Source organism: Fringilla coelebs (genome assembly GCF_963513975.1).
Source record: "Fringilla coelebs genome assembly, chromosome: 8".
NCBI lineage: Eukaryota > Metazoa > Chordata > Aves > Passeriformes > Fringillidae > Fringilla > Fringilla coelebs.
Window position 1 is genome coordinate 20,744,335 of NC_140066.1, and position 17,197 is coordinate 20,761,531.

Below are 17,197 nucleotides of genomic sequence, written 5' to 3' on the forward strand. Positions count from 1 at the left end.
CGAGCCTTACATCTTCTCTGAACGTGGCACCTAGAACTAATATGGGTCCCCAGCAGAATGAAAAGCGCAGTGAGTGAAGCACCTCACTGTTCACTCAGGAGAACATCCCCAGCAGCGTCAGACCAGTTGTCCATCTAGCCCAGAATGCTTTCTGACAGTGGCAACAGAGCAACCAGCCACTAATCACCACCCCAACAACCACAATCACTGAGTAATAGGGATGTTGGACCAAATACTGCTACCAATAACAACTGCTTTTACATCTCTTCATGAATTTGTCTAATATTTTTTTTTAATATGCAGATGCCATTTGGCTCTGCAATTTCTCAAGGCAGCACATTCCAGAAGTTTACTACCAGCTGCACAAACAAATATTTTACGTGTTGTAGACTGATCTTCCACTTGCTTTACTGAGCACCTGCTAGATCTAACGTGTAACATTCTGTGCTTCTCTTAATCCACCACTTCATGACTTAGTAAACCTGCTTCCAACTCACCCCTCTTCTTTAGCAGCTGAAGAATTTCAGCCTTTTCAGACTCGTACAAGGACACTGCTTACCCAGCTCATGCCTGAACTAGAATATTCACATCTTATTACTACAGTTCTAACAAAAGCACTGTAACAAACAAAGAAAGAAACAAATATAGTTACCATCAGAGAGAGATTCATAGTCATAGTCATATTCATCCTCTTCATCTTCTTCCTCTTCATTGGTAGGTGTGGGGTTGCTAGCACCATTGCTAGCCTGTGCTTGCAAATGTGCCAGTTGGTGAGCCTACAACAACAGAAACACTTACTACATCATTGCTAAGTACTTTTGAAGAGAAAAAGAGTTTTCATGTTTGTATCTTGTTTTATTTCTATGAAAGCACTAAATATACATATAGTCAGAAATACGTAAGATTGTTCAGATCACAGTCAAATACCACTTTGGGGGTTTGAACATAAAGAGAACTTGTACTGCAAGAAAAACACTTAATAAGATATGAAACCTAATTAATTATGGAAAAATGTCGAAGTTGCACATCATTCAAGACTGCCTTTTTCCAGTCTGAGATACGCTGTTTCAGAAACCGTTAAATACTTTTTCAAAAGATGGAGAATATCAACATACTGCTATGATCAGTGTGATTTACTCATCTGATAACACGAATTTAAGTCTAATGCAATTGTGTTTACATTTTGAGTAATGGCAATTAGTTTTCAAGGATTCAATTGACCTGCTGACTAACCACAGACATTATTAGACTGAGGCTACTTGAAATGCAGCCCTAAATTTTAGAAATCAAAAAAATTCTCACATGGGAATAAACACTATTTGAGTAGCAGAGTCTCCCACAAAAAGTCAATTAAAAATCAAGTATTTGACTGGCTTGAATTTGAAAAAAGAAACAAAGCAGAACTTTACCAAAAATTACTACGTACTGTAAATACATACACATACTCAATGCATATGACTATTTTTCAATAAACATGAATAGTAAATGCTAAAACCTCAGAGAAAAAAAATCAATTATGTTTGTCACACAGGGCATGTGATGTTAATCATAATATTATGAAGTTTTATAAAATTAATAGACATTAAAATTTAGTTAAGCTGTAGCTATAATTTACTATATGCGCTGTCTACTTATTTGAAAGCACTGCAATCCACTGTGAGTTTTCCAAGCATGAATGTGCATTAGATTATTCTGCTGTACATTGGGATTAGCAAAAACTTCAAACACAAATGAGCTATTTTTAACAAGAGTTGGGTCTCACTGCTTGCTGTTAAGGAAGGACTATACCTTTTGTTTCAATATATCCACTGGTGTTTGATGGGCTTTCAGCTTCTTGTTTTTAAGCAGGATTTTTCTTCTCAGTTGACCAGGGGAAGGCAGCATGGGATCATCAGAAAAGTCACTCTCAAATAAAAACTTTGTCACCAACTTCTCTCCAAATACATTCTGAAATATCAAGAACAGGTGATGTAGGAGGGAAAACGCCAGGGCTCGTGCTGGGAACACCTGAGCACAGTGGAGGGCCTACCTTGAAGATCTCGGCCATCTTGCGCTGCTGGGGCAGCGAGCAGTGGTTCTCTATGGAGATGATGACCGGCATGTCGGAGGTGATGAACGCGTTGCGATCGATGGCTTCCACCACCTCCTGCCAGAGACACAGAGAGGCCATTGAAAGAACATGGCAGCATTCTGCAGCTCTCAGTCAACCTACTGTTAGCTGAGAGGGGAGACATCTGCTTTCCTCTGTAAGAAGGAAGAGGCTACGCTGAGCTTTCAAAGCAAGCTGGCATCTTGTAACAACACAAGTGGTAACACCTACTTTTGTTACTTAGGTACCAACAAAAAGACAGAAAATTACACTACATATGATACAAAAACTAACTTGAAAGCATATTTACCGCTGAGAATTTCATATCTGACATAATCTATAGTTTATATTCTATTAGAATTTAGCCCATTAGAATTTGTATTTTTCTAGTAGGCAATTTTTTTCCCTTTCGTTACAGAAAAAAATAACTTCCCATTTTTTTGTTTCTACGTGCATTACCAGCATACCTTAAAAGAGATCTTTGTAGTAAGAGTGTGCCCATGATAAATGATAGGCATCCCATCATCACCATCCCAGCAGTCCAATTCTACACTTCTGCAGCCTTGTAAGAGAACCTATAATGCAATTGAACAGTGTAAGCACACCTACACTACAGTATCATGTCATCAAAGCAAAGACAGACATTACAGAGCTGAATGAAAGCCCAGTGGTTCAGCAAAATTGCTGGAAAGAGCAATCTCTGTGAACAGCCCATGGAATGTGCAGTCCTCAGCTAACTGCATTCCCTAAATGAATTCCTTATTTCCCATTGAAAAAGACTGGGAAAATTAGGCAAAGCATGTATATTCTTGGGAGAATTACCATAAAGCTTTGAAATTCATGGTATCATACAGGACACATGGAATCTGTTTGCAGAAGGTGGTTCTTATTGTATAGCTTAATTTTCTGATAGAGAGAAACATTCCCATATTTCCACCTGCAAAAATAGCTATAAAGCAACATGGCAATTTATTTCAGGTTGTTCTCATGACCACTTATGAGGAAAGCACCCGCAATTTGCTGGGTTTTTGTGTTATTACTAGTTTTATAAATAAAAGATAGTCTGAAAATGAAGTCTTAGAAACTTCTGTGAGTATAGTTTTATAAATAAAAGATAGTCTGAAAATGAAGTCTTAAGAAACTTCTCTGAGTACAGTTACAATGGAAATGTGCCAGGCCATGTTAATCAATTATATCAAGCTATTTACAGCCACTAATTCATTCATCCTTTTTTTTATTATTCATTTATTTATTTTAGAAAGCCATTGCTAGAAAAACCAAGGAAGCAAAGAGGAAGGATGAAGGAAGAGATGAGCTAATCCATCTTTTGGCAACCTAGCTTATTATTGTGATCAGTATTTAGCATGCCTGTCATCTGTACTACAAGCTAATATTTTACTGAATAGAGAGATCCCAAAAATTAAAACCATTTCCAGCAAAACCATTCATGAACAAAGAAAAAATTACTTCTACTCAAAACCTGAATCATTTTATTTCAGACAGTTGTGTCCACAGCTGGCACTCCACCACTTCTGTGAGAGCCAGACACACTGAGCCAGAACACAGTGCCCCTTCAGCTGGCAACAAGTAGTTGAGGGACAGGAAGAAGCTTTTCTTAATCATGCAAACTTTGAAGGCAGTTGATCTCTATCTCACTTCCCATCTATTGCCAACACAATACCCTGCAGTGCTACTACAGGAACCTCTGCAATTGCATTACTCAGTGCATTTGTGTTATTCAGGATTTCCTAACACAGCCTCACCTCTCTGCCTACAGCCCCAGGTGAAGGAGCACAGGGGACACCAGATTAGTCCATTCTCAGTGGTGAGTCATTAACTCTCAGCATAATGAAAATACTGCTGCCAGGAAGTTTGATGCTTTCTCCAGCATTTTGTAAACAGACAAACATACAAATAAATATATGTATATATATGTATACACAAATACAAAACTGAAAGCCCAAGGGAGAAATTTTTCCTTCCCTGATCAGCACCAATCAGGCATAAAGTCTAAAAACTGTAGAATATTCCTAGAAGTAACATTTTTAGAAGTTATAGTTCTATTTGAAATTAGTCTTTGCAGTGCAATGTACAGTATCTCAGTAGTGTTTCTGACATCTGAATGAACTAAAATATTAGATCAGTCTTTCCTGTGGGAAAGTCTAATTTTAGTAGGTTGGGTCAGACCGACTGGTGTCTAAATGCTATGAATCTCAAACTAAACCCATTTTTTTGCTTTAGAAAAGGCATTTGAGCACAACTGTGCTTACAGGCAGCTTTCCCACACATCATGTTTTCCAACGTTTTGCAAGCAGGGGTTTAGGACATTTAGATTTTCAAAGCAAAAAGGTCATGTTCCTGAAACTTGCCAGTAAAACAAATAAGTTCATGTTGAAAGCTACACAACAACCCAATCCTGCATACCTGGCTGTAGAGCTCCACTGAGGACTCCCCTTTAAGCTGATGGCCAGTAAGGTAAGTATTGTGTGAGGATTCTATGTAGTAATATGAGAGAGGAAAGTGCAAGTCCTCAGCATTCTCCTGTGATTCATCATTTTTGGAGGCAAAATTGTCTTTATCCATCAAAAACCTAGAAGTGAGAAGATGAGATGTGAGGAAATTTTATGCTGTGATGAGCATGATGTGAATCTCTGAGAAACATCAATACACTGGTATCTTTTTACATATATATTCAAACATACATACATACATCCATACATAGAAAAGAAAGCACCTAAGAAGTAATTACCTTGCAAATCCTTCAAAAGATAGCAGCCCCTGCTGGCACATGCTCACACTAGGTTCAAACTTCTATGAGGAGGAAGAAATGAAAGATATATATAATAACAATTCTTAGAAACATGTCTTTGTCATGTTTTTATACGTAGTCTGCTCATAGCACTAACCAGTTAGTATTTAAACACAGTCTTTTTGTGGATAAAGTAATCAGATGCCTGCAAACTGTGTTTTACAAACGACCACACAAACATACTGAAATCATAATCATAAATCAAAGAACCATTCAGGTTGCAAGGGATGTTGCCTAATCCAACCCCCTGTTCAAAGCTGATACAGCAATTACATTGAAATTAAGAAATATTTTTGATCAGGTGTCCTACGCCTATCTAGCATGCTTAAATTCAACACACCACCATCTCAACAAGAGTTGTGGTACTCCAACTTGAAGTTTCTTTAGAATTTCTGTCTTTTAAACTCTGCAATTCTCTCTTATCAGCTGATAGTTATATATAGTTTTTAGCCTTTGTTAACTGTTAAACGGGGGCTTAGTTTTGGAGTATATTAATTATGCATGGAGGAATTTGGAGGAATAAAAAGTTTTCTATACACTTTCTAAAATCTTCAGCCATGATATAGAAGGGAATAAAATGACCGTGTTTTCTCTGGAATTTTTTTTTACACTAAAACAAAAATATGTGGAAATGGTGCTTTTTAAAGTTCCAAATTAAGATTATGCTCAATCAAACATGGGCTCAGACAAAGAAAAAGTAAAAGAATTGTCATGAATACTTTTCCTAGGTGGTGACATCCCTTCCCTCCTAAAGCACACATTGCTAATAAAACTATTTATTTGCATTTTTAAAATGGATATATTTATGGACATTCATACAATTTTCTAGTCCAAAATATAGAGAGTATTTATTAAATTTTAAATTCAAGTAAACTGTAGAGACAATATCAGTGTGAAAGGACTTACCCACACAGATGCTATTCTGAGCAACACACAATGTTAAAGGGGAAAATGGAAGTAGAAGGAGTTCTAGTAAAAAGGAAATGCAAGATATTTGCATTACAGACCTGGATAATACTGAGGATTTCATCATAGGTGCAGTGCTCTCCTTGGCAATTCACTAGGAAGTCGTTCAGCTGCTGGATTCCTACTCCAAACACTCCCAGTGATGTGCTTTCAACTCCAGTACCATTGGTTACGATGCTGGCAGCAGCAATGGCATCAGATATTTGCCTCTGGTTGTCTGATAGCTGCTGCCTGCTCTTAATGAACAAACCAAGGTCTGAAACATTTCTAGTCAACAAATCTTAAAAGAAAAATGAGGAAATAAAAGTATAAGCTAAACAATTATGTGTATTACATATCCTGAATAGAAGATAATCTAGTATACAATACACACAAGTATCTCACTGGGTGTTTTAGCAGTAAATTAGAACAAAATTATCTTGTTTCTACCCACTAATAAAAGAGAGAGAAATAAGCATGCATGTGAGCAGACTACAGGGGTCCAATTACTCTGAATAAAATCCTGGAACCTTTAAAATGGATCCACAGCCTCCTACACACCCAGGACTCTCCTGCTCCCCTCTCACCACCACAAACAGCCTCAAAGCCTTTCCTTCACTGTGAGCAACCCCACACCCTTCCTGTTCAATTGCCCTTTATCTTCTTCCAGTTTCATGTGCCAGTTGTTCTGCACCCTCCCCACAAGCAGCTTGGCAGAAAGACTGTTTTCTTTACGTGAGGCCAAAGTCCCAGACTTAGATTATGGTAACTGAGGATTGTAATGGGGGACAGAGGCTTCCTTCCCCTTTATCCCACATAAAGCTGATCCACTAGAAAAGTAGATAAGAAAAAACCAGCCAAATAGGACACAGGGCACAGCCTCCTCATTCCTCCTCCCTCTGTTTGCTCAGTGTTTTAGCCCTTCCAGGGCTCCTGTAACCTGTACAGATCCCTGGGCTCAGCCATTCAGCAACAAGTTTTATTCCTCTGCTATTACCAGTTACAAATATATCTGGCTAATGGAAAGCTGGAAAACTTTTCCTTCCCTTCATTTTTGTCTTACAGCCCACTAACTAGCATTAGTGGAGGCATGGCAGCAGTCCTCTACTTAAATGTGTAACTGATAAGGAGACTGACTGAGATATATTTTATTAAGGGAAATAACTGAAGCTGCCCAGCAGTCTAACAATTGCATTTTTCTCTTTAACAAACCTAAATCAGGCTGGAATCCACTGCTATTTTCATCAATCTTCAAATGAGTATAAAGCGGAGCAGGCTCTAAGCCAGATCGATTGCAAGGCACAGCGTAAACATCAAAAAGGTCTTTCAGATCCTTGCGGCTACGGACACTGCAAAAAGAGCAGAAAAATTCAATTTTTGCTCTTTCATAAACTTGGATGAATGAAATCAGTACAGAAAAAAAATCTTTTACCTGAAAGACTTGAAGAGCTCTACAAATTCCACAAAAGTCATGTTACTATCAGACACCATGAAGTTCTGAAATCCCTTCATTCCTCCTTTGACACGGCCATGCCAGCTACTGCTGCTCCATGTGCTAAATCAAAAAACAACTGCTGTAGTTTGGTTACATTAAACTTCTACTTAACTGAAATATTATGCATTAGTGTATTAACATTATTTGTGCTCTCCTTCATGCATTTATTACCAATATCTGGAAGCAGCAAATAAAGCACCATCTTCTAAGACGCATAATGATGTTTTTTACCTTCTTGGTTTATAGCAGCTATTTTTTTTCAAGACAACTGCAAACTTAACCAGAACAAATAATGTATATTATGCAATTTAAAACTTTCATGTGGAAAAAGGTCTGATGCACATGGCACAAATGAAAGCACTTATTTTCCCTTTAAAGAAGACAATGCCAGCATTCTTGTAATGAAGGCTGTGTATAAGGTTCATTGAAGACTAAATAATAAAATAGATTGTTCTGTTAACTGCAATCACTAATCTAAGTTGTGCAGCTGAACAACATTTTTGAAGTAGAACCATCACATTTCCAAAAGTCATGTCCCAAAATCTTTAGGCTTCTAGAGGATTTACACTAGGAAGTACAGTTAGGCCTTACTTGAGCAGAATGAACAAGTGCTTAGCGAACTACATGGAGTAACTTGCAATGAGGGGCTGAGATCTTGAGCCCCTTCCTGGGCCTAAACACCAATGAACACACATTACAGGAATGGGATCTGCCAGCAACAGCAGCCTGAAAAGGGCAGGATCTAAGCAGCAACACAAATATCAAGAACCATCTAGTCTGAACCATAATTAACTGCACAAGTTACAGCATTTCCTTCAAAATATCAGACCACATGTCATATTTTATTGCTCTGTAATGTTCAAATATACAGATACATTTTTCTACGAATTTTGCCATCAGGCTCAGTACAAATAGTTCAGACAGCTGTGATGGAAAAACAGGACCAGCTTGTTGCCCAGTATTCCTAAGGACACGCCTGCAAGCAGGTGACTCTCTACACAAATAGGCTGGACCAGATTCCTGACTTTACTCCTGGCATGGGACGGATGCATGCAATTGAAAACAAAATGTGATTTAAAAGTATTAAAAAATACCATTTTCTTTAGTTGGTAATATTGGATTTGTTTGACATCACTACGGAAAGTACTGACATACTGCATAGAACTTTTTTAGCTAAAATAATTCCCAGCATTTTTATAAGACAGGAAAAACAAACCATGATGAGGAAAGCTTCTAGATTCCAGAAAACAGATTGGAACTGCAGAGTACCAAATGGGAGACCATTTGGAGCAGAAGAAAATGCTCAACATTTCACCCAATCTGATCACTAAAGATTATCTTCCAGAGTAATGGGAAATCAATACAAACAAAAGGTTAAAAAAAAAAGCCAAAACCCCCAAGAAAACTCCATCATGACCAACAACCAAAATTGCAATTAACAGCAGACTGGATCGACTGCTGAGTAAAGAGCTTTACTCTTCCCTTCCCAAGAAAGCCCCCATCTCTAGTTTTCTGTATCCTGTGCTCAGTGTCCCAGTATCTTATCAACCATCCTCCTGCCTCCTCCACCTTACAAGAGGCACTAGATTTCAGCATTCCTTCTCCAGAAAGGCACTGGAAAGCCTCTGTTAAGACTGTCTACTTGTATGTCATAAAGTACGGTCCACATCCCTGACATATTATTAAGACTGTAATTACCATTACCATCACCATTATTATCTATAGCATTAATAAAATAGTGCACTATGATACTGCACATATTGCAACAGCATAACCTTTTACACTAAGCAGCACAAAAAGGATGAATGTTCAAGGAAAAGAGGCCTGTAAGAGACAGACTGCAAATCAGGTCCTCCATTTCCCAAGACAGTACTACAGTCATCACCAGGAATGTCACCAAAAGCTATTACACCCTCAGGTAGAAATTATTTATGCTGAGAAACCTCAGAACTCCAGTTTGCACATCTGTAACATTTCTGTTGATTTTCACTGTACAGAAAATACCCATAATCATGTTTTGGAGAAGATCTGGAGAAAGAGTTAAACTCTGTGTAGTTTTGGAACAGCATTCCAATCTGCTTCTGTAACAGATATAAACTGAAACATGCTGTTCAGGGACTTGCTACAAAGCCATCCTCAGATTCATGGCATTTCAGCTTAAATGTCTTGTGTTCTTCTACAATGTGTTTTAGATGTCTACAAAAAGGCTAATGACATTTCTGGTGCTGTTTTTCTCAGATTTTGCCAGTTGGGCACAAACCCCACATTAGATAATAAACAAGTAATAGTAGCTTCTTTTCTTTTTCAGTCAAATGGATTTTGCTCTTACCTAGACTGACTTTTGCTTGATGATATTACAGGAGAGGAGACAGGTCTTGCTGGTGAAGATGATGTAGCCCCTAAGTTGGGAGATCCAGAAGCTGTCAAAGAGTGAGCTCTTCTTGATGGCAGGTTGTTAGATGGAGAAGCATTAATAATAATATTTTGATCTAAGGAGAAAACAAAAGTTTTCATCACAATTATAACATCTGGCCCAATAAAAATGCTTCTGTCCAGGAGACCTATATGAAAATTCATTAGAACATAGTAAGACACTAGCAGAATTCCAGTTTTGTCCCAAAACAGTTTAAAAAGTATGTACTGAACAACATTTATGAATGTATTTCATCTGAATAGAAAGGGAATGCTACTGAAACTAAATGAAACAATCATGAACAACTAAAGAAACTAATTTCAGAGTTCACATATTTGGAGTTTCAACTGCAAAAGCAGCTTTATAAGTTTATTTTTAACACTACAAAAAATGTCTGCATAAAAAGGCTTTGAGCAAAACCCTGACAGATTTTTAAGTACTGAAGCAATATATTTACCTGGTTCTTCTTGCTCATCAATATCTTGAGGATCTGAACCACTTCTATTACGATATTCCTTGCAGCTTTTTGCCTTTCGAGTTGCCATTTCATCATCAGTGGCCTCTCCACTTTCACCCTAAAATAATGAGCACCATAATAAGCATCCCAAATCTATTATTTCAACTTCATTTCAGTACAATCTGTAACAAAACCATGAGATAAAACAGCTATTCCTTACAAAACAGACTCTTGAGAGGCCAACAACAGTAGAAAAGAGACAAACAGATACATAGCATGGGACCATTAGGTGTTACCTGAGTTTGACACCACACAGAGGATAATGATTGTGCCTCTCTAGAATGCTCTAGCATCTAGTTTTACACTATTTCACTGGTGCACTGGAGCCCTAAAGAGGATGGATGTTGTCATTTGAGAATCTTTCTACCTGCCCACTAGAAAATGTGGGTAGCATAGAGGTGCTAGCCCTGTATTTTCCTCTCTCCTGCCTACTCTTGAAAGCAGTTTTGTCCAGGAAAAGAGAGGAGACCGCCAGACTAGGTCATGTTCCTGTCACCCACACAAGATAAAATGCAAGCTAATGCAATGTGGAATAACTATGGTAGTGTTTTTTGAAACATGAAAGCATAAAGGATTAAAAAAAAAATTACACCAAACTCCAGACACCACTTTGCATGTTAAGATTTTTATCACCACCAGTATTTTATCTTTATACTGAGGTAGCACCTAAAGGTTGCAAGAAGATTCTGTCCCATTCTGCTAGCCCTGGCACCTACAAATCCCAGCAATGCTGCAAGCATGAGAAAAGAACAAACTATGTGAAAATAATAATCCTCAAACCTGAAATGACAATAAACAGTTTTAAAATCACCATCATCATCAAACTTCTTTTCTCTGGTTCAGAATACAGCTACACAGTGACTGCAAGGAAGAAACAAAACACATGAGTAACAAAATAATCTACCCTGATGAGTACTTTCTTCTTTTTCTTAGCTGTGCTGATTCCCAGAGTGTTGTTTCTCTGCACACTGGGCTTCTCAGTGCTTTTGGTGAGAGATCCCGTGCCTGTGCTTCTTGCACTCCATCGTCTGCCTCCAAACAGCTCAACAGCCTGAGCCAAGGTTGGGCCTTCAAACCTTCCGTCCTCCTACAAAGATTCTCAGCGTTAACAAAACAAGGAGAAGAAGGACATTTTAAAAGCAATAATATAGATCTCTGAGGAACCAATGAAAGAAACATCAAGAGGAGACAATTTTTTGCTTACTGAGTGAATTCCCCAGGTCTATTTTGTTTGCCACTTTGGGGATGTTTTTGGCCTTAACTATTATCACTCATTATTTTGGTGCCCTTTTAAACTATAGTCACTCCTTTTTTTTCTTTAATAAAATACTTATTTCACAACTCCAAATATATGAAGAGCTTTGTAAGAAAAAAAATTTAACCTCAGTGTACTGAAAACTTGCAAGGTTTGACATAACCCTGTGTGGAGAATCAGATCTTGCTGCTTATCCGTGTTACAAAGCTGGAGATTTAGTATTAATCTTTAATCTAATCTTACTTATGAAGGAAACTAATTGCATTACATTAAGCTGTTGATATCTTTGAACTTTTTTCTAGAGAATCACAGCATCTTTTACCTGGTAAAGGCTGACATACTGCTTCCGTAGCCACTGTAGTCTTTGATCAGGGAATCTCCTCATTTTTCTTACAGCTTTAGTCAATTCCAGCAATCCATCATACAGCATTCTGGCAGTGTATTTTGGAGCAACAAAGTGCAGCAACTTATTATCAGTAGTCTGAAGTCCATAGAGTAGTGTTATACCATTTTCTTCCAGGGACATATTGCAAAGCTTATTTTGAACACACACAGTGTGCATATCAATGCCCGAATGTCCCATATATACAGCCTTGGCAGAAAACAAGTCCAAAAAGCCTTCCACCAGTCCAGTATTACCAAGAAACTGGTATCTACCAACCTCAGCAGAACTGCCCAGCACACTCAGTTTTGCCTTAGCATTTGCAGGGCAAACTGTTGTGGGTTTTGTCCAAGTCAAAGTACTATTGTCAGGCTGGAGCTGGAGAAAGCAGCGAGCTGAGAGATGCGTCTCCTGGTCGTAATGAATGACGGTCGCCCCTTGCTGCATGAACTGATGGACGTCAGCCCTGATGGACAACACGTACCAGGGAATGAGCTCTATCCCATGGCAGAAAGCCTTTTGCTGCTCTTCTGTTGAACTGGTGTCCCATTCTTTCAACTGCTCAAATATGTCACTTTCAGAGTCTGAAAGATCTCCGATGAGAAATCTGCGTGTGAGCAAAGATGAGAGATTTATAATTAGTGATACATGCGCTGATTTTTGCTATGCTTGATGAATATTTTTTTCTGCTGTACTTTAAATAAATGGACTATTATCATCACTATATAATCGGGACTTGCACGAACTTGTGTAGTTCTTGAAGTATTACAATTTATGTTATTGAAATTTTGCATCAATTAAGAGATGCTGCTACAATTACTTATAACTCCTGAAACAATATGATTATATTTTCCTAGAACTTTCAATAAAAAGTGTCTGATTGGTTCTTAAGGCCAAGTGATACCAGTTTCTAAATCCTCTGTGTAAGATTGCTTCAGCTGAAATATTAAGTGCCATATGTGGAAACTGTTAGCAGGATATAGTGCATTTCACACATGACTTCTAATGTCTGTTCTATTACTGATTTAATGTGCAGACCTTTCACACTGTGTAATAGTCTGATTAAAACAAGTAAAATACTGGTTAAAATACATATCTTCCTCATAAGAACACACAAAGAATTTTATCAGATACTTTCCATGAGAAATTTTATTTTACTTAAGGAAAATATTAACATGAATTTGTATGCAGCAACCAAAATTTCTGATATATTTTGCCAAAATTAGAAACAGTAGATACAGAGCAACAACACTGAGCTAATAGAAGAGGAAGTTAAAATGAAATGTGTTCCCTGCAGAAGCTTCTAACATGTATGAATGTACAAATGTTCAATATCTGGGTACTTCAGTGAACATAAACTAGGACAAACTGTTCTGTGTACAACAGAACTAATGAAGCACATTTTCCTAAGGATATCCAGGCAATAAAATACAAACCATCTTCCTCTACATATCCTTCAAGATATCTTGTCCTAATACCCTCTTTGCTTCCCCTTCCTATTTCCTAGCACCACAGTGCTCCCATTTCCTGCCCCTTACCTACCAACTAAGCCAAAGATGACTCATGTTGTATTTCCAAGTCTCATACACCATCTCCCCCAGTGCTAAACAGCACAGATGATCATCACCTTTTCCTCAAACTCTCCTCTACCTGGACGACAAATTCATCTGCATTTTTTCTTTATTCCATACAGCAATGACTCCTCTATGAATTTACTAATGGGTGAGATCTCTGTCTCTTCATCAAATTTATAAAAAAGTGGTGAATAGGTTGAGGGTTTATGGCTTCTGGTGAAAGGACTGACAAAATAACTGCATTGGTCGTAAGTGTAGCTTTGTTTCTTTAAGAAATATTCCTACAAATAAAGGTCATGCGTTTTAACTGAACTGATATAAACTGTCTTACTAGATTCTTACTAGACACAAGTAAATTGAAATATTTATCTGTATTATTTAAAATTACATTTTAAAATGAAACAAACAACTGAAGCAGCTCTTTCTCCCCTGTGCCCTCAAAACAGTGGACCAAGTCTCTGTACAAACGCTCCAACATGTATTTGGAGAGTAGCTGTGCATGGCTGGAGGAGTCTATCACAGCAGAGACAGAAATGGCAGAGCTTGGTTTATGCCTTGTTTCACATGTTGCAGGCTGCAGATCAGAATGTACAAGAAGCAGGTAAGCCAAGCACACACACGTAAGCACACACAGAAATGCAGCCTCTGACACCAGCTGCCAAAAGCGACACCGCTGCCAGTTCCTGAGAGACTTACAGAGCCTGGGCTGGACCAGGGGCTTTCTTTACATGTGCTGCCCTGAGAGGCAAGGAAATAAAAAGTAAAGGAAACAGTGACACAAACTGCAGTTTTAGAGGAGAAAATTGCAAGGTATACAAAAAGAAAAAAAAAAATTGAGGTTTTCCCCTACTATTTTATACGTTATTTACTGTAATTGGAAAAGTTTAAATGTGAAGATAAGATCAGGCTAACAAAGCAATAATTCAAAGTAAGGAGTATCTTCATAGGTCTTTTAATAATTAACAATTTCATTAAAAATCTATTTCAAATTTGGTTGGTGGTTTTTTTTTTATTGTCCTGCATACCTTTATTTCTTTTAAATTTATTAATCATCAGAACAGAGTTCTAAGAAGATTAATGTTTGATATTTATCTGGCATGTACAGAAATCCAGGGCAATTAGATGGGTCACTGACTACAGAGTGATAGAGCTTATTTGCTAACGCAACTAGGAAAGTAATTATACCCACTGCCCACTGATTTTATTAGATGCCTTTCATTTTCTTCAAATCAAATTGACCTACCAGCTTTGGTGCATTCATGTTCCACAATACTAATCCAAATCATCAAAAGAAAAACTAATTGAAAATCTTTCTTACAATTACAAAGTAATGAGAAACATGTTATGCAGTGTATTTTTCTGCCTTTATGACCACAATGCTACAATTATCAGATAATGCATAATTATGGCATAATTTGGATTTTATAACACTGTATGCAAATATGACAGGTCTCACCAGAAAGAGTACTAAATTTCTTCCTCAGGACCCTTTAGCTGTTCATAGGAATAAAAATAAACCAAACACAGCCTCCATACAAGTACAACACAACATGGCCCTTCTGCCTCTGTAGCAATTTGCTCCTGTGCCTCACCCAGTTCTCTGCATGTCCAGGAAAGACATGGCAAGTGAATAAGGAATCTCCAAATCCTGTGAGACACTTGAGTTGAATCAGTACTTTCAGAACTATTCTCCTACAAGTATTTTACTGTTAAAATCAGTATTTACTGCATCAGAAGTACAGACACTCATTACTGAGTACATAGTAGCCTGAACCAGGAAACACAACTTTAATTAACTATCTGCAGTTTTGTTCATTTAAATTTTAAATTTTCATTTCAGATTCACACTGGGTTTTTAAAAACTGATTTCCTACTTTAGTTTGGAGTGCAACTCACTAGATTACATTTATGAATAAAGCATAAGTAATTTACCAAGAAATTATTTCATAAAGACCTAAAAAAAGAAACTCCATTTAATTTCTATTCTGTTCATGCAAGTGAAGTGTTTATATGCCTTGCTTATTCACCATTTGAACTGTGATTTGCAAGTTGATTTTAAAGCATATTAATTAATGAAAAATAATTCCTGGAAGAAAGTATTAGTACTTGAAAGTATTACTTGAAGTAAGTCAAGAGATAGCATACGTGGGCAGAGAAGTGGGTCTGTTTTTCTTGGCTTAATCTAGTGCACCACTTCCCAGAAGCAACTAAAGCCAGACGTGAATAATTCTATTAGAAACCATTCTTTCAGGAAATAATGATTATTTATTTGAAATGAAATTTAGAATTACATGTTAATGAAATAAATGCATTTTAAACAGGAAGATAGCAGTTGCCTCTCAGGCAGTCACTTATTAGATTTAATGTTTAAGTAGGTGAAGTAAGTTGGATAGTTCTGAACATATTGATATTTCTGACACACATTATCAGTAAAATAACTCAAGCAGTGACTAAAGCACTTTTTTTTTATGCAAGCCCTAACACAATTTTACAGCGCTTCATCTCAGAGCAGTAAAGTTCTGTTACTTAATTTGAAGTTAGTCTAACACAGTTACATAGTTGAAAGCTAACCTGGCCCACCTATGATGTCTACATGAGCTTTGCAATGAAACTTCTATGCGAAGCAACATTCTAGAACATCATGTGATGTCCTAAACCTTGCATTTCCTGTATTTCCAGTACAGTCTTCAAGAGTGGTCTTCAAAGTGAAATCAGATTACTGCACACTGGCCTTTTTTTACAGAGGGCACAATGAAGTAAACTTTGCAAAATAACAGGACTACAGCAACCTGAAAGTTCAAAATATGTACTCACACATGAATGTTTCCTGGACAAAACTGAAACCCCTCAAAGTAACATGTCCTTAAAAGAAGAAGTCTTTTGAAGGATAACAAATAACCATTTTTTGAAGGGGCCAGAACACTGCCTGAGCGTGCAGAATATAATGTTCTGAGCTCTGATAACAAATATGTCCTGGTGCTATTCCTGTCACTAGAGAGCAAAATTTTAATTGTAACTGTGGATTTTTAAAACTCTCTGTGTAAGACAAAAAGGATTTACTCTTATCATGAGAGAAAGTAATTACATCATGAGGGAAAACATAGCTGTACAGAGAGTTTCCAAGCAGTTGAGTATCAGGGGAGAAAAGTTCTGAACTGGAAATGGATAAATACAAGGAAAGATGCTAAAGTTGATCTTATTTCAAAAGGCAAGCCTTGGCAAAAGAAAATCAAAGACTAAAACCATGACATGGAGGTGTGATGCTAGTAAATAAAATGAGACCTACTGGTAGCGGTTTTTGTCCTTCAAGGAGTTTTTCCTTGAGCTGCTCCCTTCACTGACATTATCGTCACCCTCTTCAGACTCCAAACTGCGATTGCAGCTCCGAATCGTTTGAAAGATATTGTTTGTTGTTGATTCTTTTTCTGGATTGTTTAAACCATCTTGGCCTACTCGTTGTAAGAAATTATCTTGTCCACTGTAATCTGAAACAAACTATAGATATTGCTAAAAGATTAGTATAGCTACAAACAGAGCGTTGTGTCATCTACTTCTCACTGGAGAAATTTTTACTATTAAGAATATCTAGTGTATATTTCCTAATTGCTTCCCATGGGATTTTGTGCCTACTTGCAACACAAAACAGACCAAATTTCATAAATCTAGTAACACAAATTAAAGTAACTCCTGAAAACTTAAAAAAGCCTCAGTATTTAAT

At 37.3% G+C, this 17,197-nt stretch overlaps 1 protein-coding gene across 1 annotated transcript in view; it reads right to left on the reverse strand.

Moving 5' to 3' along the window:
• Positions 1–17,197, reverse strand: part of PLCE1 (phospholipase C epsilon 1) — a gene marked incomplete at its 5' end in the record, with an annotated part of 114,265 nt that overhangs the window by 21,929 nt on the left and 75,139 nt on the right. Inside the window, 14 exons of the mRNA XM_084210057.1 lie at positions 653–776; positions 1,789–1,947; positions 2,030–2,146; positions 2,557–2,664; positions 4,514–4,679; positions 4,839–4,900; positions 5,906–6,144; positions 7,056–7,192; positions 7,276–7,398; positions 9,668–9,827; positions 10,209–10,326; positions 11,173–11,355; positions 11,846–12,512; positions 16,766–16,974. Of these exons, the coding sequence (XP_084066183.1) occupies positions 653–776; positions 1,789–1,947; positions 2,030–2,146; positions 2,557–2,664; positions 4,514–4,679; positions 4,839–4,900; positions 5,906–6,144; positions 7,056–7,192; positions 7,276–7,398; positions 9,668–9,827; positions 10,209–10,326; positions 11,173–11,355; positions 11,846–12,512; positions 16,766–16,974 (2,572 nt within the window). The remainder of the gene's footprint in view (positions 1–652; positions 777–1,788; positions 1,948–2,029; positions 2,147–2,556; positions 2,665–4,513; positions 4,680–4,838; positions 4,901–5,905; positions 6,145–7,055; positions 7,193–7,275; positions 7,399–9,667; positions 9,828–10,208; positions 10,327–11,172; positions 11,356–11,845; positions 12,513–16,765; positions 16,975–17,197) is intronic.